Raw genomic sequence first — 25,059 nt, 5'->3', positions numbered from 1 at the left:
AACCCACAGATTTTCAACTCTCGATACATTAAGCATAACAAATCGAATCTTCACGATGTAAACATATCAATAGTTGCGATCGAGATACGATGCGATACATATCAAGTCACGATTTCAGCTGACTGTTTCACAATCTGTATACGTTTAGATCCCATACATCGCTGCGTATAGCGTTCACAATAAGATACTAGCACACTTATAAGTGAGGTACTCAAGAACTGATATAAATCGCTTTAGGAGATTGATAATTTCGTCGTAACTGTATTGTAATGTATTCATGAATAAAGGTCAGTGTTGGCAAGTTATACCAAAAGTAAATGGTGTATGTATGACACAAATACAGTTCATATATTTGCATAGCTGTTATCGTTGATGCCTCTGTTGGGCCTGCTGTTGAGCGCCACCTTGATGTTGAGATGCGAACACGTTGATTCAGCACGCATGTGACCACGGGGGAAACCGCACAACATTTGCATCTTGCACCACCTAATTTAGTTTCGGTTAATTTAATTGTATCTGCTGAGTTTATACAAATAAAATTGTCGATAAATTCAACTTCAGAACACAATTTTTAATGTATAATATTTTAAATCAATACATGAGTTAATTAATTGACAAGTAAATGCGATTTAAACAACAGCAACAAACAAACAAACAACATCTTATGATGCCTTATTCTATTATTAAATAAGTTAACGAAATTTCTTTTAATGCGTTCTAATGCGTGTTTAGTACATGTTAATTCATTATGACACAAATGCACACTCGTTTACACACATTTGTAACGCATATCTTATGATATGAACTTGTAGATCTATATGTCGGGGTCATAAACTAACGTTTACCAAATACTATCAATCAAAGAACGGAACATTTTCATCATTTTTCCTAGAACACTTGTCCGATGCTCATTGAATTGAAGGGGGAGTGGCTTAATGCTTGCCAATTATTAACTCAATATCAAATGCATGGTATGAATTAAAAAATGTCTTCGAATCCTCTTTAAATTAATACAAATTCATAACGTTATATGTTTCCACCGTTTCACCTACTTGTCAAGAAATAAAGCGACGGATACAAACTTGCAAACAACTTATTTTACAAACGAGGCGCTCCTGTAATAAATTGTATATTGCATACTTTAATATTATTTATGCGACATTAAATGGACATTTTAACTTGCATTTTTGGAAATGGCAAATCGAATATTTTTACCAATACTTAATTTAATGAAAGCCACTGTTATTAACTTTGAATAGTTAGCAGTGAAACAAATTTCATGCCTTTTCTTAAATTAGTTTTCTACAAATAACGCGGATTGCATAATCAAGCATTATACTCTAATTTGATATGTCATTTTGAAAATGACAAGAAACAAAAAGAGAGTCCCAACAGGAAATTAATGCCATATGCCGTGTTACAGCTACCTTGATAATGGCTCGAGAAATGGATAGCGATTGGTTGAAATACATGGCAGCCATGAGGCGGGAAAGTTAACCTATATATGGATGTAGTAAAACTTTGTTAACACTCTAGAAGTCGCATTCATCGTCGAAGCTATATAAAACTTAGTAAGCACATTTGTTCTAAGAATGTCTGAGCTGAGTTCGAATATGGTTCGTGTCTATCGAAATACAAGGAGACATGGGGCGGGACAGTTTTTCTTATATGGCTTGACCTGATAACTCTCTAGAAGTCACATTTAAGGTCCAATCTTTCTAAATCTTGGAGCGAAGATTTGGTTTTATAATAGCTTGACTGTGTCCGAAAATGGTTATGGTGTGTCAAAACACATGATCTCCATGTGGCGGGGCATAGTTCCTTGTATTTGTGTTGTAAAACCTTGTTAACACTCTAGAAGTCACATTGTTAGTACAATATTAATGAAACCCAGTAAGAACACTTGTTATAATGTACTCTTGGTCAACTTCGAACCTTCTTTCAATTTGTTCAAAACACGGGACAGTTTACCCTATATAGCTATAGGGTTATGTTAGCCACTTTTATCTTATTAGCAGATGAAAATCGATAGTATAACAACGATCGTATAAACCTGAGCTTTATACTATCGCTATTTTTAGATCAGATTTGGGGTTTTTTTTAAATGGAGAATACTATTTTGTCAACTAAGGAAACTCAAAATCCTCTAAAAATGCGATATTTGATAATTATTAATGGAAAATAGGAGGAAATAATAGGATAAATAGAATATTATGTGAGTTTTAGATAAAGATCAATTTTATCATGCTCGGTTCGAACCATGTTAACGCTCGGTAAGCCTCGCGCTACATCGGTTCTAAGCCTCGCATGATAAAATTGATCTTTATCCAAAATTACATAATATTCTCTATTTTTTGGCCAATCTTTATGAAACATTGAGAAAGAAAATGGGTGACGTGAGCTCAAAAACTTGGTGTGTCTGACAAAAAAACATATCAATACTTTAGACGTCGCTTGTTTGGTCCAATATCATGTATCAGCTCGCAAAATTTTCAAATTGTGTTGTTCATTTGAACCTCAGGGCGCATGACCGTCTTGGTCATCGGTACACACCACGCACAACACTGTTACAAAAAAAAAACAAGGTTTGATAATACATTTTTCTTTAAACATATTATTCTTTTTTTGTATGACCAAAGTATGGACAAAGTGTTCATACACTTAATGGCAATAGATAATGATTCCACTGTCTGCAAAAGGCTCTCATGAATCAAAAGGCATTTCAGTTTGGTACATGTTTGTTGATTTTATTAAAGACTTAACCCGTATCGCATGTTGCGATGTACATTCTGTTGGAAAGAGTTTGTTAACCGTAACTGCGCATGGGATTATGCAAGTGTTTTGTTGGTAAATGCTGTGCAAATTATTATATACAACGTAATGAATTGCAGAAAGAAACGACACAGCAAAAACTGTTTGCGAAAAAACTGCCATATTGGACATAAGCAAAGATTCACATGTCTCTTGCTTGGTCCATTGTAATTTTAGCCAGTATATACGTCACATTACATTGTGTGTGTATTTTGTAACTTTGATAAACTTTTTGTCTGTCTGTCTGTCTGTCTTTCTTTCTGTCTGTCTGTCCGTCAGTCCGTTCGTTCGTTTATTGGTTCGTCCGTCCGTACGTCTATTTGTCTGTCTGTCTGTCTCACTCTTTGTCTCTCTATATGTCTGTCTGTCTGTCTGTCTATTTGAATGCTTTTTTGTCTGCCTACATTCTGTCTGTCCATCTGTCGGGTGTCTGTCTCTAAGTGTATCGTTTTTTTGTCTATTTGTCTTCAATAGTCATGGAATTATTAATATAAGAATGAATGATATATTGCAGTTACTTAAGAGCTTCATGCGTTCTGAATGGCGAATAACACGCCTTGGAACGTTGTTTTAGAAACGTTTGTATTCAAATTAAAAGAACACATACCCATGCTTTCGGAAACTAATGTTTATTTGAACGGTCTCTTTTAGATATAGAATTATGTAGAAAACCGATATATATATATATATATATATATATATATATATATATATATATATATATATATATATATATATATATATATATGTGTGTGTGAGTGTATATATATTCGGCCCCAGCTGGACGCTAAATGTGGTTGAATTCTTATTCCGTGCTGTTATGGAGGGTTATCCAATTCATGTTCAAACTCCAACCGGTTTGCAATCCATATTTGGATACAACAGGTTATGCAGTAAAATTATCTCTTACGTAATCTATTTCATATATGGAAATCCCGGTCATGTTCTGATTAGACTGCCTTGCTTTGGGTTACCTGGTATATAAAAGCTACGATCTGCACTTGTATTTGGTGTTCATAACAAAGCGAGAACTCTACAATGAAGACCATTGGAACATTCGTGTGCATAATAGCACTGTGCTATGTAAGAAAACGTCTTAAATTGTATTATACTTAGTTGCTTTACAAGTAATATATTTGTTAAATATTTCCAGGAATAAAAAGTATTTGAATTATGGAATGCAGAACCATCGGTAAACATTGGACTTGTCGTAGATCAATACTTTGGAAGTTCTAAGGGCAAGTTATAACTATTTATTAAAGAAAATAATCTTATCAAAACACTTAAGGATACAACAATATAAAGTGCTGATATAATAAATAAATAAATAAAAGTGTGTATAAAAGTTTGATATTTTAGTGTGGTAACACCTAGGACGTGTATTTTAAAATAAACATAACGTTAATATAATATTTAATACTTCGCATTACTTGTGTCAGCCAATAAACATAATCGCTAACATAAATTTGGTACTTTTGCATACCTTTATATATTAATGAAATTCGGGCTGACTTGACGTTAATTTGGTATGTAGGCAGCCACAACCCACCGCCCACATCTTACACACGAGCCATCAGAAGTTGATGCGTTCCTCTTTCAGTACGTTGCTACCACGGTAGGTAAAAAGTATTGGTGGGTTCAGTTTAAGATAGTGTTATATTTTCGTGTCAGATTTAGCATGTTTTCAAAATAATAAAATACGTTCACAATTGCGCTGAAATAAATATTCAACTTATCGGAAAACCTGTGATCTTAAAATGTATAATGATTCAACCACTTACATTTCACACTTTGATATTCATCGCATAAAAACAATTAATGAAACTACTTTACTATAGCTAAAATGTGTACAGTAAACTTAAATTAGTCTATGTAAAAACATTGGCAATTTAAACACACGATGAAAATGGTCGTTGTTAGATCCGACACATTGTAGACATATTCGAAGACAGTGCCTTGAGCACATTTTTGCAAAAACTCGGTGATGTTTTTTTCCATGTTCTTCAGCACCACCTACTAGTGAAATGGCATCCCGACAAAAATACCTATGAGTGTTACATAACTACATTGACGGATGCAGAACGAAATCAAATTCACACAGATGCTGGCATGCGTGCTGTCGAGGTATGCTAAAAATATATCTTGATATTACTATTTGAAGACAGAGCAATAGATATTTAAGTTTTTGTTATTGTGCTTTTAGCAAACAGAAACATATGTGGATATGTAGGTCTGTTTGAAAACGTATCGACGATTGTTTTGAATTTGAGGGTACTCTTCTTCATACGAATGCTTTGTTTATAAATATTTTGGAAAGAGAAGTCTCTTGGAAGAAAAACGTTTATTTTTATACGATTGTATTGATAATAAATGTCGTATTATTTCAATGCAGACGCGCGTGTTGGGTCAGCTTTCCAGTGGCACCATGGTGCCGGACACAACAACGTTGGACCAACACGATGTCAAAGCGTGTGGTACAGGCAGGAACCACACGATGCCGGTCTTTTACACAATCACCGTATAAATCTTGTTAGATTCTTTTCGCAGAACCGTTATATTGTCTATAGCCGTTAATCATATTAGTCGCGTTCTGGGAAAACTGGGCATAATGCATGCATACGTAAAGTGACGTCCCAGATTAGCCTGTGCAGTCCACAAGGGCTTATAAGGGAAGACACTTTCCGCATAAATGTGATTTTTTCTAAGAAGAGACTTCATTTAAACGAAACATGTCATAAAAGCGAAAAGTTTTGTCCCTGATTAGCCTGTTCGGATTGCACCGAATAATCTGGGACGACGCTTTACGCCCATGCATAAAACCCTCTTTTTACAGAGCGCGATTCATAATTTTGAGATGGTTGGGATAAAGATCCAAAGGCGAACATATAATTTTTCAATATGAAATATCCGGCGTGTTTTGTTTGAAAATAATTAATAATTGAAGCAAATTTGTTTTAAATAAGGTTTGTTCATTTAGTAATAAATGTAAACGAATGTTTGATGCGTTTTGTGTACACTCATTTGCCATGTTAGTTTCCATAAATAAATCAGCAATATCGCATGTCGATATTTATTTATACTTTCGTAAAATGTGTGTTTGAAGTACTTGATATACAGAATACACTTGTGTAAGTGCCTTTATACGACACTACGGTGTTGTTGTCGGTACATGTTAGTATTCATCAGTTTCATTGATCTTACTTTTGTTTTAAATGCTACGCGAGGAATTGTTCTTGTAGTAGACAGACGTTACTTTATGCACAGGCACTCGGCATTAGCTACTACCCCCTTCCCCACAGCTGCGTCCCCCGTCAAAAATTGGCCATAACTTATACAAAATAACATGACAAAAAAGTAATGCCGTTTGCCTGTGACTAAATGTTTAGTTGTACATGATGGCGCGAATACAATCTTCTACGGTAACAACGGTTTATTATAAATTATGATATATTTGGATAATTTGAACGAATAAGTAATATATTTCCATATCACACATTAAAATATATTTGAACAATGAAATAAATACATTACTAATAAAAGTTGAAAGTTACACAATTAACGTTGTTTTAAGTTAGGGTTCTGCAAATTAGATTGACTGAACACACATAACTTTTACAAGACGACCCACAACATATTGTATTAATTTACATTAATGTTATGACATCTGGTAACTGATGGCCCAGTCAGCAAGAGGTAATAAAACCGTGAATGTGCTACAACACTATTCACTGCTGATGTGCAGTAGGGCGTGCAAATAAACATAAGTCACTGAAACAAAAATCAAATAATATATTATTTTCAAACTTAAGAAATGCAAGGTATAACAAAGTGTCAATATATATTTCATATATGCTTATATGTGAGTATATTAATTCTTACATTTATAAAATAAGGCACACTATGTTTTATTAGTATGTTACTCCCAAATGGCTAATACGCGTACGCCTAAAATTTGAATGACAAAACTTACATGGCAACTGACTGCTAGTCAAGTAAAGCAAATAAGTATTTCAGTTTTGGGTCAACCAAGGAACACTTTGTGCTTCGCACCAGGTGGTGCGATCAAGGGTGGTAAATACGTATAAATAGTTTTAGTCATTTAAGTACAATGTTGTAATATGGGGCCAACTTGGGACCAATATGTATATATATATATTATTTTTTTTGGCATATTTTGAAGTTTGTCATTAAATGCTTTATATTGATAAATGTAAACATTGGATCTTAAAAGCTCCAGTAAAAAATCAAAAATAAAATTAAAACAAGGGAAAAAAAAGTAGCCGGTACCAGGGCTCGAACCAGTGAACCCCGGTGTCCTGGAGTTAGTCTGAAGTAAAAACGCATTAGCTCCCTCAGCTATTCCGCCGAGTATATAGAGAATACTATGTTAGTGTGATTGTGTACCTAAATTCATCCCACGAGTGAAGAAAGGTTTACATGGCGAGGCTTTCCGAGCCTTGTTAGCCTTTCTGAGACGAGTGGGATAAATTTAAGTACACAATCACACTAACATAGTATTATATTTATCTTACAATATTTTTTTTATTTAATTTATTTCTGATGCAATAAAAATAGTAGTCTTTAATTTATAAAATATAAGCAAAAACACATCAAATAGCTGAATCTAAAATTGCGTAGTAATATTAATCGTGATCTTTCCCGTTTACGGAACTCGAAATAGTCCTTAATAATTCCACGCAAAAGAAGAGTAACGAGACAAAATATCGCTATACGCCTCGATTCAAATTTAATCAGCGGTCCAAATGTTACACATTCAAGTAGAACACAGACGTTGTGTTCAAACTACAATTCTGGTTTCATCACTGTAAAATACCGAAAAAAAGGCTGCCATTTAGAAATTTACAAAATGTGTAGAAACCTACGTGAAGTTGTGTAGATCTTCTAACCAGGTTTATTTTTGTATAGTTTAATTTGCTTCCATGACGAGTCAAAATTCTGGACACATTTCTTCATCGCCATCCATCTTTTACATTTTAACGCACTGGATGCAAGCAGGCAATTCTTTGTGAATAGACATTTTTTGATCGACTGACAAAGGAACGACTTATTCATCAAAGAAATTGCCCTTTTAACTCAACATCGATTTCCTTCGAACAGTTAAAGAACAATTCACTGATACTCTTCTTAAATTTAATCCATTAATTGTTCAACAAAACATCGCGTTATTCGAGTACATTTGACATTTTAACGAAATCGAAAATGCATCTCACCAGTTTCATTCCAGTTTTATATCCCAACACTGTTATTCACATTCATAATCCATCCTTAACTAAACACACACTAATCGTTCGATGCTTAAAAAAAATTAACTGTTAAATAAATACCATCCAAGTCCGAATGGTTGTTGTCCTTAAATCCAAAGCGTCTAACTTGTTTCGGCATTTAAATTACGTCACATGAGATACGTCATAAATTGCGTAATCAATTCAATGACAATATAAGAACGGAAAGCTGGTTCTTCATAAATTTTAGTAAAGGACCAAAATAGAATGATTGTATGACTCAAAACCTGTGCCCATCTATAATGTAGAATAAAAGTAAGATATATATTATAGACGTTAAATACCCGGCTAAGCCGGGCCGGGCAGTGATAATCTGCCCCAGGTCGCTAAAGCCTTCGGGCCGTTATGCTTCCTGCGGGCCGAATATCACTGCTCGGCCCGGCTCAGCCGTGTTTTATCCTCTTAATAATCCATCGCAAACACACACACTTGTTAACTCGTGCGTACCCAATGACCTGAATGACGCAATCAGGAGTGAAAGGCCAAAACAGTAATCCCTATGTCTAAAAAATAACTGTGGAATAAACCTTATCTAAAAATAACCGTGGAGAAAACCTTATCTTTCCTTTATGAGTTGTATTTGTTCTATAAAATCATTTAGCTGAGGGATAAACACAGAATAAGTATTTTATACCTTATATAAGCAATCTTCGTAGTTGCGTAAATTTAAAAGACAACAACAAAACTCTCCAAATTATTCAATCGTTTCGCGTTGCAACGCTTTATAATATTTAGGTTTTCAATTCGTCAAAAGATACATATAATGGCTATATTTGACTATGGTTAATGTTCAGTAATACTGTTTCCTTACAAATATCATAACTAAAACGAAAATTTGCGAATCTGAAACAACTTTTTTTCAATTTTGTCAATTTACCAAACCGTGAAAAGATCCCTTTAAGTCCCAAATTGATGCATTATGAAATATATTTTATACTTGCTGTCCAGTACCAGTACACATCGGAATACATGTATGTGAACATGTACATGGCTACAGTAAAATCCATTTGCGCAGTTTGACCCCTTTTTGCTAAGAAAGTAACCTCTGGGAATAATTTGAGCAAGTCAGCACCGTTTAAGGATAACCAATTACTGTGTAACCTACAATCTAATTCTTCAGACTAATAATACATGTCATACGTGTTAACGGTATTAATTGCATTCACAAGTAAAAAAATCCCGCGGGTCATGCCGCGTCTCATCTGGGTCAACGCTGTTTGCCAAGTCCTTTTTTCTAGACGCTAGGCATAAATGGGTTAAATCTCTTTGCAGGGCTTAATTCTACTAGTGAAAACAGACAAATACAAAGTGGTTAGCAGCATAATCCTAGCAGAGGTTATGTCCCCCAGTTTGTTAGCGGTAGCTATTCTATTAATAAGAAATGCTCAGCATCTGATTCAATTTTCTACGCGTATATTGAAGATTTGTTTAAGACATTTAATTGTGTGTATAACAGAATGGGACAACTGATTAGTTCATGTCAACAACGTTTTTAACTGGAATTAGGAATTGCTTTAACTTAAGAGTTCATACGGTACTGAGTCTCGCAGGTACGATATCTTTCTTATGCATGAGGTGTATAAAGGTCTTGAACCACATCGCTTCAACACATTTTGATCCCGTAAAGAATGTAGAACATTTGTACTTAAATATTTCAACCACTTGATACATAAGGCATTTTAAATAGCTTCGAGTTTCACAATTGTACCATATCTATAAATGTGATCTAGACACGATGCAATAAGATTAAGTCACGATTTCAGCTGACTCTTTCACATGCTGTATACATTCTAATTAGGCCCTTTATCGCTGCGTTTATATACGCTACATTATAAAGCATGTTAAAAACAATATCATAATTTATTTTAATCAATGACTACGCTTTAACCAAAATTAATCGCTTCCAGTACGAGACTTATATAGTTGTCGTAACTTTCTTTAACCCATAACCACTTAGATACGTATTCAAGTTTTAAATGCTTCATTTCCAACCCTTAGTCACTGATGAGCAGCAAACAGCATAAAACCTTAAACAGACTGCCAGTTACACACAGGCTGTTCGGGTTTTATGCTGTTTGCACATAGCCATTTTCACTTTGCTTCTGAGTGGGAAAGGGTTAATGTATTCATTCACGAAGGTCATCGTCAGATCAATGTTAGCAAGTTATACAAAAGGTTAATAGCAGTGCATAAACGATGCAAAATTAGCACATATTTGCATTGTGTTCACTGAAGTTGCACTAGTCTAGCCTACTGTCGTTAGCCGGCTTGATGTTGAGATGCGACCAAGTCGAATCAGCATGTGGTCACGGTAGAAAACACAAAGCGACTAAATATTACACGGTTACACCATCTAACCTAGTTTGAGTTAATTAAATAATTCCTGTTAAATTTATACAAATAAATATAGCAACCTCATCTGCTGAGATGGCTACAAGTAAAGAGCTCGACAATCAATGCAAACGAGTTTAATCTTGTAAACATGTTATTCTGTTTTATAATTAAGTTAACAAGAATGACTTTAATGCGTTTTTATGTTTTTTTTTATCTCGTTTTATTTTATTTAAACATACATACACACTTGTTGACACTAATATGGTAAGCTTTTTATTGGTTACTTCTAGACTGATATCGCGTTGTTCTAAAGAAAGCGTTTACCAAATATACAAATTAAAGAACGGAAAACTTTACTTAATCGGTCTCGGGAAACATAACCAATCCTCATAGAATTGTTAGAGGAAACACCAATTTTGCGTATAATTATTATAATAATAAAAACTGTGTATTTCAAAAATGCATTATTCAGGTCATAACCGTTTCAAATTAATATTTACAACTAACAACAAACTTTCCATAGTTTCGCGAACGTGTGAAGAATAGAGGTACAAAATAAAACTTGCATATCACTCAATTTATAAACCAGCATTCAATCGAACAAACTTATATCGCAAACTTTGATATCATTCATGCGATATCAGTTGGGCATTTTTACATGTATTTTTGGAAGTGGAATAGTCAATTAATAGTCAATTGAATCTATTGTTGTTAACTGAGTGAATAGTTCACACTTATCATACGATGGTCTATTTCACGCCTTTTCTCAAGCAAATTATCAATCACGCTGAACGTTATATTCACAATCAACACTTATGCAATTTTTGTCACTTAAACTGATATCTCAATTTCAAAATGACAAGACAAAACATGGGAATTCCATTAGGAAAAAAGTCTATACTGTGCCTTGAAACAGCTTCTTTGATAATGGTTGGACAGTTTAAAACCAAACAACTTATTTGGCATAGTAAATTTAAGTATAAATAAGAAATGTAGTAGGTTGACGTATAAGGCAGACTTAAACTGCCTTGCTATGTGAACTAGCTTTTATAGCGACGCGGTGGAGCGTTCGCTTAGGAACCGGGAGTGACCGGGTTCGAACCCCATGGTAACTTGGGATTTTTTGGTGAAATGGCAACCCGACACGAATACCTATGAATGTTACATATCTACAATGAAGAATAGAGAAAGAAATCAAATTCACACAGATGCCGGCATGCGTGCTGTCGAGGTATGCTAAAACCAGTCATCGTTATATTGCTATTTGAAGACAGAGCAATAGATATTTAAGTTTAATTGTTATTGTGCTTTTAGCAAACAAAAATGTTTTTGAATATGAAGGTGTGTTTGAAAACGTTTGGTTTGAACTTGGGGCACCCTTCTTTTGACTTATGGTATGTTAATAAATATTTTGAAAAGAGAAGTCTCTTTGTAGAGAAACGTTTATTTGCATATATTGTATGGATAATACATGTCGTATTATTTCAATGCAGATGCGCATGTTAGGTCAGCTTTCCAGTGGCACCATGGTGACGGACACATCAACATTGGACCAACACGACGTCAAAGCCTGTGGAACAGGCAGGAACCACACGATGCCGGTCGTTTACACAATCACCGTAATCTCTTGTGTGATTCTTTTCACAGAGCAGTTAATTGTTTTAAGTATAAAATACCTGGCGTGTTTTGCTTTGAACATAATTAGTAATTGAAGCACATTTGTTTTTAATAGTTTTTTTTCCTTTAGTAATAAATGTAAATGAATGGTTGATGCGTTTCGTGTAAACTCAATTGTGATGTTAGTTTCCATAAATGAATCAGCAATATCGCATGTTCGATATTTATCAATACTTTCGTAAACGTGTTTGAAGGACTTGCTATACATACCACTCTTCTGTATGCGCCTATACACGGCACTACGGTGTTGTTGTCGGTACATGTTTGCATTCATCGTTTTCATTGATATTACGTTTGTTTGAAATGCTACGTGAGGAATTGTTCTTGTAGACAGACATTACTTAATATATAGTTGAACATGATGGCGCGAAAACAATATTCTTCAGTAACACCGGTTTAGTATAAATTATGATATATTTGGATAATTTGAACGAGAGAGTAATATGTTTCCATAATACATATTAAAATATACGTGTGAACAATAAAAAACATACATAACTGATAAAAGTTGCAAAATTAACATTATTTTAAAATAGAGTTCTGCATATTAGATTGACTGAATACACATAACTATTACAAGACGACCTACAAAACATTGTAATCAAGTACATTAATGTTAAGACATCGGGTAACTGATTGCCCAGTCCGCGTGTGGTAATAAAAACGTGATCGTGCTGCAAAACTATTCACTGCTGATGTGCAGAAGGGCGTGCAAATAAACATAAGTCACTGAAACAAAAATCAAATAATATATTATTTTCAAACTTAAGAAATGCAAGGTATAACAAAGTAACAAAATATATTTAACATCTTCTTTTGAGTGAGTATATGAATTCTAAAATGTATAACACTATGTTTAAGATGTTTGTTACTCCTCAATGGCTAATATATGTACCCTTAAAATTTGAAACTGACATTTCAACTGACTGCTTGTCAGGTAAAGCAGATAAGTATCTCAGTTTTGGGTCAACCAACTTAAATTTTGTGCTTTGCACCAGGCGGTGCGATCAATGGTGGTAAAAACGTATATATAGGTTTAGTCATTTAATTCCAATGTTGTAATATGGGGCCAATTTGGGACCCTTATATATGGAATCAATAATACTTTCGGTCTAGTACCAATGCACATAGGAGTATGTGAAAATATGTATGGCAACAGTAAAATCCCTTTGCGGAGGTTGACCTCATATTTAGCTTCAAAAGTAACCTCTGGGAGAGGTTTGAGCAAGACATCAAATTTTTATATCACTCAATTGACAAACAAGCGGTCCATCTAACAGACTTTTATTACATACTTTTATATCATTCATGCGATATCAATTGGGCATTATTACATGTATTTTTGTAAGTGGAAAAGCGAATATCTTAATCAATAGTCAATTGAAGCTAGTGTTGTTAACTGAGTGAATAGTTCACAATAAATCATACGATGGGCTATTTCACGCCTTTTCTCAAGTAACTTGTCAATTACGCCGAACGCTCTTTTCACAATCAACAATAATGCATTTTTTGTAACTTAAACTGATATCTCAATTTGAGAATGACAAGAAAAAACATGGGAATTCCATTAGGAAAAAATCTGTATTGTGCCTTAAAACAGCTTCTTTGATAACGGTTGTAAACTTTAACGAGATCAGGAGAGCGATACAGATGAAACTGAACATGAACACCATATATCGGTGTGGGTAAGGCAAACGGAAGTTTTTTATTGTTGTTTTCATGCAGAATTGTTGATGGTTTGAGAAGCTGATTAAATTGCAGACAAGTTGTAAATATTCTTTGTATTTGTATGAATACGGTTGTTTACATACGTTAATCCGAATCGCCAATGAAACTGCTTCATATATATATATATATATATATATATATATATGAAGCAGTTTCATTGGCGATTAAAGCAGTGTCATTGGCGATTGGGATTAACGTATGTAAACAACCGTATTATATATATATATATCTATATATATATATATATATATATATATATATATATATATATATATATATATATATATATATATATATATATATATATATATATGTATATATATATATATATATTTGTTGTAACAAGCAAAACTGGTAAGGGAGTTTATTCGACTTGTATAGGTGCTACATGTAAATCATTGAGCTAGAGAAATGTATTTAGATTAAAATACCATGGTACTGAAGAAAAGCTTTTACACAGTACAGATATTCTTACCGCAAGTTTCAAATTGAAACTGGGCGACATCTTGATATAGAACATGTATAGTATTGTTGCATTGATAGTGTACACATTGTCTAAATGTAGAAAACACCTGTTCCATTGATAATGAATTTCATGTATTATTTCATTGTTCTATTGTAATATTTACGTTGCTTTTCTTGGTAAAGTGGAAACAGAGAAGAAATCAATTTTCTAAATCTAAAAAATCTAACATCTATACAGTCACAAGCTTGAAACGAATAACAGATGTGAGTAAAAAGCATAGAGGGCGCATTGATAAATTGCGCTTAAAGTGTGCTTTCCAATGTAGCTTTTATTATAGTTTTCACAAAACACTACCACTAACTCATTAGCAGAATGACACCAGAAGCGTGTATGATCCAGTGATTACAATCACTGAATCCTTGGCATGACAAAGTAGTCACTTGTATGATGGATTACAGAGCCTTTAGATGTTTATGCTGTCTAAATTGTGTAATGAACGCCATTGAATCGTCCTTGGGGAAGCATTTGTATTCAAATTTAACGCACAGACGTATATATTATTGGACGGTATTATTTATTTTGACTATATGTTTTGACAGTAATATTTGCTTTTGGTCATAGTGGAGCCATATTGTATAATGGGGAAATGGCAGTAAAATGACTTGTGTTGTTTCTTTGTTTTAGCCGCTATTAATGTAACATTTGAATGTTTAAGGAAATGTGAATAATATAATTTACATAGGTTTGTAGATATAGCTCATTAATATTATTTGTATTTTATCAACTGTTTTTTTCCGATCGTAAAAACGACATACTTCGTCACAAATCATTTGTGGAGTAAATAATCGCTCACTTTTAGATATGTACATACGTTGAATTCGTTATCGTTGACGTAGTTTCATCTTTCAGACTCTGTTTCTCGATTTTATAATGCACGTTTGTCGAATATTACATTCAACTCTGAACTATGGTTACCATATTCGCTACGAGCATTTTCTATTTTCCTTTAATACTAATAACCGGACATATGTTTTTACTTCATACCAAGTTAAGCCGGATTCCCCATTTGTATTCCACCGGGAGTATTTTTCACTGTTATAAAAAAGTTAGTACTTAGTGTTGGTGCACAAAATACTATGCCAAAATGTATATAATAAATGTCATATAAGTGTTTGATTTTGCATGTCTATACAGGTTTATTTTTTTAGGTTTATTCAATATACAATATAAATACAATCCATGAGCATGCATGTTCAAAACATAGTAACATATATAAAGGTATGAACATGTTATCAGTATTGAATATCATAAGTTGGTAAATAATGTTTCAATACATGAAAAGGTCTAGGATAATTTAGAATCAATTTTACAATGCTATAAAAATAACATAAAAACAGCAAAGACGAGAAAGAGAGGAAACAGTGTGAGTAATGAATTATACAAAATTAATCATGATAATATTCGTACAATTTTCTTTGACCAAATGCTTTACGTACATAAATGGCTACGTTTCGTTTAGAACTTGTATCATCATATTGCTTTTATTTAATAAACTTGATCACGTCTGGTATTTTCCTGTACTATTGTTTTATATACAATAGCCTAAGATTATCATATAAGCAACATTGTTATAAAATTTGATATTCATCCTTAAGAACAGTGCACCTTTTACATCACTCTTGAAAATGTATAGATTCATGTATATGCCATCTGCCTGATACATCTTATAATCTATAAGATGAAACTCTTAATCTACAAAGATCAAATTTTATCTAACTTTAATGAATGTTGCAGTTCCAATTTACAAAACTGACTGTAACTTATTGATCTTGAAGCATTATTAAGTTATGGCATCCAATTTCAGATAAATCATTTCATCTAGACTTTAGCAAGGATAACAAACACCTTTCATTTCCCAAACATTGGTTTTGCAATACATAATGCACGCAAAGGCCCTGCGACCGATAACAAAAATAAGCCCCAAAATCTGTATTTGGTTTATTTATTAAATTCTCACATATTTTGCTATAAATCCACTTGATGTAATATTACTCTAGTTTGGTTTCCTTCTGTTAAAGTTAAAAAGCATAATAGTATGAATATCGGAATAGGAAACCCTTTTTGCAATAACCCAGGGTCTCACAGAAATGAAATAGGAAACTTTCGATCATTTTGTTTGTTTAAATGTATATGGGTTAGTGCCACTGTCATTTTAAGGCTGTAATTGACTGAGGTCATTTACTTGACATTACATTACGTATTGAACATGTGCTTGATTAAAATTAATCATTAAAAATACGACTTTGTGTCAGTTTTTAAAGGTATTTACGTCGGGGATTTAAAATTTGAAATCGACATGCGTGTTCAAATATCTGTTGATTATTGATGTCATCAATATTCCCATATGATACCGACATGCACACTTCACAAAGTCTATGCTGTCATATCCTAGTTCGCCTGCTGTAATATGATGGTTTATTAGACAGGCGTTGTGCGATTTTGACCATGACCTCAAGCGCAGTCGTTCTCTTAGTTCAACGCGGTTTCGTAATTCACAATTATGGTCCTAGGCAGCTTACCTATCACGCGCATCTGAATTCGAACACAATGCTATAATACACCAAAACAGACTTTACATCAATGTGAAAGTATCTGATGTTGTACAAGATTGAAAAAGTTACTGTATATTGGTAGCATTTAATGTTTACATTAAAAAAGTTAAATTATGTCTTTAAGTTATAAAGATACGTCGTAGTATTATGCAAATAAATGAGCCACAAAACTCGGATTTAAAAGTGTCTTGTTCAAAGAAAACTGGGCTTAATGCTTGTGCGTAAAGTGCCGTCCCAGATTAGCCTGTGCAGTCCGCACAGGCTAATCAGGGACGACACTTTCCGCTTTTATGGTATTTTTAGTTTGAAGGAAGTCCGTTCTTACCGAAAATCAGGTTTAAGCGGAAAGTGTCGTCCCTGATTAGCCTGTGCGGATTGCACAGGCTAATCTGGGACGGCACTTTACGCACATGCATAATGCCCAGTTTTGTCAGAACAAGACACAAATAATGAACTTATACGTGACTGTCGTTTGAAAACAATTAAAGGGATCTTTTCACGCTTTGGTAAATTGACAAAATTGAAAAAAGTTGTTTCAGATTCGCAAATTTTCGTTTTAGTTATGATATTTGTGAGGAAACAGTAATACTGAACATTTACCATGGTCTAATATAGCCATTATATGCATCTTTTGACGATTTTAAAACCTAAAAATTATAAAGCGTTGCAACGCGAAACGATTGAATAATTTGGAGAGTTCTGTTTTTGTCGTTAAATTTTGTGAAACTAGGAAGATTGCTTATATAAGGTATAACATACGTCAAGTATGTGTACTCGGCGGAATAGCTCAATAGGCTAAAGCATTTTTACTTCAGGACTCTGGCAGGACACCAGGGGTCACTGGTTCGAATCCCGCTCCGGGCAATGTTCTTTTCCTTTTTTTAATTTTATTCTTGATTTTTTACTGGAGCTTTTACGATCCAATGTTTACATTTATCAATATAAAGCATTTAATGAATAAGTTAAAAAAATGCCAAAATCTGTGAAAAGGCCCCTTTAAATACGACTAAAATGACGGAGAACTACACTATTTTGTGTGTGTGTGCGTAGATTATCGAATACCTTTACGTTAAATCAAATATTTGCATGGGAATTTAGGATTCCAATGTTCGATTGGTCTCGATTATTTGAATACATGTATAAAATTATTTATTTCCACCCTTATTAAATTACAGTTACTGTGAATGTATAAGCGACTGTGCAGAAAATGATTTGAACTGGTTATGACGTACCTATATTAGTATACTGTTACGAATTCGTTACGTTCGTGCAGAACGTGCACGAACACGCCGATTGCAAATTAAGAAAGACATTAACACCGCTCTCAGTTCAGGACCTCGCCTGAATAAGCAGCCCCTATCATTCGCCTTCCGCGTGAAGGTTTAGACAGTCTGTCAACGTTTAATACTGACGAATTCGACCGATGAATCTATCAGTTGAGTAACAGTTTCTTTTGTGAATATTAATTATCAACTTTTCACGATTCGCACTAGATATGAAAAATTTGAATGTTATGCACTACCAAACGTTTTGCAAAAGTAATGATCTTACAATTATATGCGCTGAAAAGATTTTTATTTAGCAGTTAATACGCCCAAGCTTTCTTGCTTTTCTTGTAGATGCCGTGTATTTGTTTTCATATAATTCGCGCTTTTTGCAGAATAAATGATGTTAACGAAGAGCAATTGCACTTAAATTCCTAACTAGAAGAACAAACGATTCAAACGCAATACAAGCGCAGTTTAATTTCTAACCAGAAGAACAAACAATTGAAACGAAATACGCTCGCGGTTCAATTTCTAACCAGAACTTGATTTGTTTGTCTATTCAGTTGCATAAATGTCACAATATCAAAACTTCCTGCTCAAGAGTAAAAGGCCCGTTTCGTGTTGAACTAATATGGCATTTTCTCTTTAGAATCTTTTATTACTGGAAATAAAAAAGCTTATTAATATACATGATAACTTTAAAGTCCTTCAGTCGATACTGGGGGACATAGTTGTTTTCGCCCTGTGTGTTGTTTTGTTGGTTTGTTTGCGTCAAACTTTAACATTGGCCATAACTTTTGAAATATTAAAGATAGCAACTTGATATTTGGCATGCATGGTTATCTCATGGAGCTGCCCATTTTGAGAGGTGAAAATTCAAGGTCATCGGTCAAATATATGGCTACAAAGCGCAGTTGAGGGCATTGTGTTTCACAAACACAGGCCTTGTTTGCAATGTTTTCCGTTTGTGAAAAACATGGCAGCCAGGAGGCGGGGAAGTTAACCCTTTATGTTTGTAGTGTGATGTTAATAGTTGGATGTAACCGCTAAATTGAGTTGTCGTTAGCCCATTGTATTTTTTCTGTGTTCCCAGGTTTTCGGGAAGGTCAACTGATTGTAATGCCTAATCCATAGATGCCATACTGTTCCACCACGGCGTAAGTTTAAATAGTTTGCATTGGTTCTAGTCTATATAATAATTGGTGCAAAAGTAAATTGTTTATGGTGGACGAACCAGTTATCGAACACCTCAGAAATTACGTTTGATTTCCTTAAAATTGAAACACTTAAAATGACAAAAACATTTTGTTTTAACAAATGACTAACAATTCAATCATTGAATGATTTATCTGTAAAGTTTTCCAGCGAACTACCTTCAAGAATTCATAACAACGATTCCCTGATTATTGTCACCTCTAGCAGACAAAACAAAATGGTGGCCGATGTAAACATGACCTATTATCCGACACTTCATAAATACTACTCCAGTATATACAAAGTCACATGACTATCACGTGACCCGGACTCGGCGAAAAAATCTTCGTCTGCTGCAATCAAAATTGCAAACGGAAATATGCTTTTTGGTGTTTAAATGCACGTTTTGATAAATGCATTCAAAAAGTAATAGCAAAAAGCACACAAAACGGTGTAAATAGCAATAAATGCATTCCTTAAACCTGTTTTCGGCGCATTTGTTTCAAGCTAAGTAGGCAAGTAGTTCATGGACTTCATGTACGACCATTTGTTTATCAATGTGACGTCATGCGCACTATTGCGCATGTGCAAAAGAACCAAAACAAAACGTTTGATTATAGGTGCTGTTCGATAACAGGTACTTAATGCTTTGTACGTAAAATATTGGGTTATTGGTTTCGTACCCACGCGGTACGTACCAGATTGTTTCTTTGTATAATGATTTAAAAGCTTTTTCTCATCAAGATTAATGTTTAAATCGTCAGAAAGTTGAGTAATTAATCAAATATGTTCCCTTATTTTGTTATTTGCAATATATTTCAGTTTTTACCTTAAGAAGAATGAAGAATTAAAGGATAAGTGTTCTTCACGGTTAGCTATCTTCGTTTTGGGAGCAGAATAGTCAATAAATAGTAAATTGAATCTATTGCTGTTAATTGAGTGAATAGTTCACACTTAATCATACGATGGTCTATTTCACGCCGTTTCTCAAGTAAATTATCAATAACGTTGAACGCTATTTTCACAATCAGCAATTATGCAATTTTTGTAACTTAAACGGAAATCTCAATTTACAAATGTCAAGAGAAAACTTGGGAATTCCATTAGGAAAAAAGTCTATACTGTGCCTTGAAACAGCTTCTTTGATAATGGTTGGAAAGTTTAAAGCCGCACAACTTATTTGGCATAGTAAATTTAAGTGTAAATAAGAAATGTAGTAAGGTGACGTTGGACACGTATACTGCCTTGCTATGTGAGCTAGCTTTTATAGCGACGCAGTATCTTCAGAGCGTTCGCTTAGGAACCGGGAGGGACCGGGTTCAAATCCCATGGTAACTTGGATTTGTTTCAGCTGGATTTCATTGGCGCCAAACGTAAATAATCCAAAGTTGCCTGTACAACGTCCCAAAGATGTCAAGGCAGAAGGAAATTCGTGGAAGAATTTCAAATATGGAGGGAGAGTATGTAGTAGGGTGACGTATAAGGGACACTTATACTACCTTGCTATGTGAGCTAGCTTTTATAGCAAAGCGGTAGAGCGTTCGCTTAGGAACTAGGAGGGACCGGGTTCCCATCCCATGGTAACTTGGGATTTTTTTCAGCTGGGTTACAGAAACATATTTTATCTGTGCCAATAAGAATATATATGGTGGTTAAAAGGTAGAAATCCGTCTTTTTGAGCTTTACAACTTAAAAAAATCGCGTTTGTCGAAATGGACGTATACGTCTAGAAATCTAACTTTCGGTTTTAAAAGCGGTACCGTTTGAAAAATAATTAATAAACTACTTGCTTATTAGGCTATATACTTAATGACAATTTTGCACACTTTCAAATTGCATCTATATATATTGATTAACATGTATTTAATTTCAAGTTGTGTGGCTTTAATGCTTTATTCTTATTCCATCGCTGTTTTGGAGGGGCATCCAACTCAGATTCCAGTTCCAACCGGTTTGCGATCCATATTTGGAAACACCAGGTCATAGAGTAGTGTTCTCTCTAAAGTAATCTATATATTTCATATATGGAAATCCCGGTCATGTTCTGATTAGATTGCCTTGCTTTGGGTTACCTGGTATATAAAAGCTACGATCTGCACTTGTATTTGGTATTCATAACAGAGCGAGAACGTGTCTACAATGAAGACATTTGGAGCATTCGTGTGCATAATAGCACTGTGCTATGTAAGAAAACGTCTTAACTTGTGTTATATTTTGTAGCTTTATAATGCATAGATATTGACCATGTTTTTAGTAATTGAAACATTTGATTTGTGGTTGGTTTAAAGCAGAATGATCGGCTAAAATTGGAGTTACCGTAGATCAATTATTCGGAAGTTCTTAGGGCAAGTTATAACTATTTATAAAAGAAAATAGTCGCATCAAAAAACAAAAGCATAGAAAGATAGAAAGTGCTGATATAATTGAATAATACTGTGTATAATATCTGATATTTTATTGTGGTTACACCACGTGCGTGTTTTTAAAGTTAACATAACCACATGTTTTATACTTCGTATTACTCGTGTCAGCCAAATACACGTAATCGCGAACATATATTTTGTACTTTTGCCTACCTTCATATATTAATGCAATTTGAGATGACTTGTCGTTTATTTGGTATGCAGGCAGCCACAACCCACCGACCACATGCTACACACGAGCCATCGGAAGTTGATTCGGTCACCTTTCAGTACGTTAGTGCCACGGTAGGTTAGAAGTATTAATGAGTTCAGTTTAATATAGGGTTATATTTTCGTGTCAGATTAAGCATGTTTTTAAATTAATGAAATACTTGCACATTTGCGCTGAAATATGCATTCAGCTCATGTCTCTATTTATTTAATGTTTTTTATTGGTAAACCTTTGATCTGAAAATGTTTAATGATTCAACCACTTACATTTCACACTTGCATATTCGACACATAACTGGAATCAATACACTCTAGCTGAAATGTTTACAATGTCCTTAAATTAATCAATGTCGGTAATAACGACATTTAAACACACGATGAAATTGTTCGTTGTTAAAACCGTTACATTGCAGACACATTCGCAGACAGTGTCTTGTGGACATGTTTGCAAAAACTCAGTGATAAGTTTTCTCAATGTTCTTCAGCACCACCTTGTGGTGAGATGGATACCCGACAAGAATACCTATGAATGTTACATATCTACAATGACGATGGCAGAAAGAAATCAAATTCACACAGATGCCGGTATGCGTGCTGTCGAGGTATGCTTAAACCAGTCATATTGATATTGCTATTTGAAGACAGAGCAATCTATATTAAAGTTATTTGTTATTGTGCTTTTAGCAAACAGAAATGTACTTGAATATGAAGGGGTGTGTGAAAACGTATCGACGATTGTTTTGAACTTGTGGGCACACTTCTTAATACGTATGCTATGTTTATAAATATTTTGAAAAGAGAAGTCTCTTGTAAGAGAAACGTACACGTGTTAACGTATAGGATTATATGAATAATAAATGCCGTATTATTTCAATGCAGACGCGCGTGTTGGGTCAGCTTTCCAGTGGCACCATGGTGACGGACACAACAACGTTGGACCAACACGATGTCAAAGCGTGTGGTACAGGCAGGAACCACACGATGCCGGTCTTTTACACAATCACTGTATAATCTTGTTAGATTCTTTTCACAGAACCGTTAAACTGTCTTAACCTTTAATCATATGAGTCGCGTTCTGGGAAAACTGGGCATAATGCATGCATACGTAAAGTGTCGTCCCAGATTAGCCTGTGCTACACAATCGCCATATAATCTTATAAGATTCTGTTCGGAGAACTGTTAATTATTTAAAATATAAAATATCGTGCGTGTTTTGCTTTGAAAATAATTAATAATTGAAGCACATTTGTTTTCAATAGTGTTTGTCCATTTAGTAATAAATGTAAATGAATGGTTGATGCGTTTCGTGTAGACTCATTTGCCATATTAGTTTCCTTCCAAAAATGATCAAAGCCGCAACAAAAATAATCAAAATCGCATGTCGATATTTATCAATACTTTCGTAAAATGTATGTTTGAAGTACTTGATATACAGAATACACTTGTGTAAGTGCCTTTATACGACACTACGGTGTTGTTGTCGGTACATGTTTGTATTCATCAGTTTCATTTATCTTACGTTTGTGTGAATGGCGCGAATACAATATTCTTCGATAACAACGGTTTTGTATAGATTATGATAAATTTTGATTTTTTGAACGAGTAACTACAATGTTTGAATATAACACATTAAAATATATGTGTGAACAATGAAATAAATACTGATAAAAGTTGAAAGTTGCAAAATTAACGTAGTTGTAAGTTAGAGTTCAGCAAATTAGATTGCCTGAATACACATTTCCATTACAAGATGTTCTACAAAACATTGTAATCAAGTACATAAATGTTTAGACATCGGGTAACTGATTGTCCAGTCCGCGTGTGGTAATAAAAAATGATCGTGCTACAACACTATTCACTGCTGATGTGCAGTAGGGCATATATATACATACGGGTAGAATCCCTTTGCGGAAATTAACGTCACTTTTTGCTTAGTATGTTACCTGTGGGAGTATTTTGAGCAAGTCAGCACCGTTTGAGGATTACCAACTCTTTTGTGACCAACAATCTAATTCTGCGGACTAATTATACATGTCACACGGGTTAACGGTACCAATTGTATTCACATGTTAAAAAATCCTTTCACATCTTGAAAAATTTCTGTCAGAAAACTTGTCTTTTTTTAAAAATCTGTGTGTGTTTTTTAAATTGAAAAGTTAAGCCATAAAATCTTAATTTTATGTGAATTATTTAATAAACTATCAGTCCGTTGGATGTAACGTCGAAATAGATCAATAAAGATATGCTCGGAAACGGTTAAATCTCTTTGCGGGGGTAAATTCAACGAGTGAAAAGAGAAAAATACATACAAGTTAGCAGCAAACTCCTAGCAGATGTTATGCCCCTCAGTTTGCTAACGGTAGCTATTAATGAAAAATGCTCAGTATCTGAGTAAATTTTCTACTCGTATATTGAAGTTTCGTGTAAGACCTTAAATTTTGTGTATAACAGAATGGGATTACTGATTGTTTCATGTCAAAAACGTTTCTAATTGGAATTAGGAATAAGTTTAACTTTAAGAGTTCAAACCGTACAGAGCCTCGCAGGAACGATATCTTTCTTATGCATGAGTGATATTAAGGCCTCGAACCACATCGCTTTAACACATTTTGATCACGTGAAGAATTCAGGACATAGATTTCAACCCCTTGACACACACGGCATTTCAACATCGAGTCCTCACGATTTAACCATATCTATAAATGTGATCTAGACACGATGCAATAAAATTAAGTCACGATCTCAGCTGACTCTTTTTCATGCTGTATACATTCTAATAAGGCCCTTTATCGCTGCGTTTATATACGCTGAATTATTAAGCATGTCCACAACAATATCATATTTCATTTTAATAAATGACTACGCTTAAACCAAAATCAGTCGCTTCCAGTACAAAGACTGGTTTTATGCTGTTTACACATTTTTCACTTTGCTTCTGAGTGGGAAAGGGTTTATGTAGTCATTTATGAAGGTCATCGTCAAATTAATGTTAGCAAGTTATACAACAGGTTAATAGCAGTGCATGTATGATGC

At 34.1% G+C, this 25,059-nt stretch overlaps 1 protein-coding gene across 3 annotated transcripts; it reads left to right on the top strand.

Annotated features, from left to right (window-relative positions):
* Nucleotides 1-3,754: 3,754 nt before the first annotated feature.
* On the top strand, nucleotides 3,755-23,322 carry LOC127880169 (uncharacterized). Of its 3 annotated transcripts, none has more exons than XM_052427404.1 (4): nucleotides 3,755-3,894; nucleotides 4,346-4,426; nucleotides 4,819-4,935; nucleotides 5,204-5,810. In XM_052427404.1, the coding sequence occupies exons 1-4, from the start codon at nucleotides 3,850-3,852 to the stop codon at nucleotides 5,333-5,335; spliced, it is 375 nt and encodes a 124-aa protein (XP_052283364.1). In that variant the 5' UTR covers nucleotides 3,755-3,849; the 3' UTR covers nucleotides 5,336-5,810. The 3 variants fall into 3 exon arrangements, with proteins under 3 accessions (XP_052283364.1, XP_052283363.1, XP_052283362.1); XM_052427403.1 differs by lacking the exons at nucleotides 4,346-4,426; nucleotides 4,819-4,935; nucleotides 5,204-5,810 and adding exons at nucleotides 22,021-22,101; nucleotides 22,512-22,628; nucleotides 22,906-23,322 and having other exon boundaries at nucleotides 3,832-3,894; XM_052427402.1 differs by lacking the exons at nucleotides 3,755-3,894; nucleotides 4,346-4,426; nucleotides 4,819-4,935; nucleotides 5,204-5,810 and adding exons at nucleotides 21,413-21,577; nucleotides 22,021-22,101; nucleotides 22,512-22,628; nucleotides 22,906-23,322.
* Nucleotides 23,323-25,059: the final 1,737 nt, after the last annotated feature.

The sequence above is a fragment of the Dreissena polymorpha genome, chromosome 4 (assembly GCF_020536995.1).
Source record: "Dreissena polymorpha isolate Duluth1 chromosome 4, UMN_Dpol_1.0, whole genome shotgun sequence".
Lineage (NCBI taxonomy): Eukaryota > Metazoa > Mollusca > Bivalvia > Myida > Dreissenidae > Dreissena > Dreissena polymorpha.
Note: the sequence above shows the minus strand (reverse complement) of the source record. Positions and strands in the feature narration are given on the sequence as shown.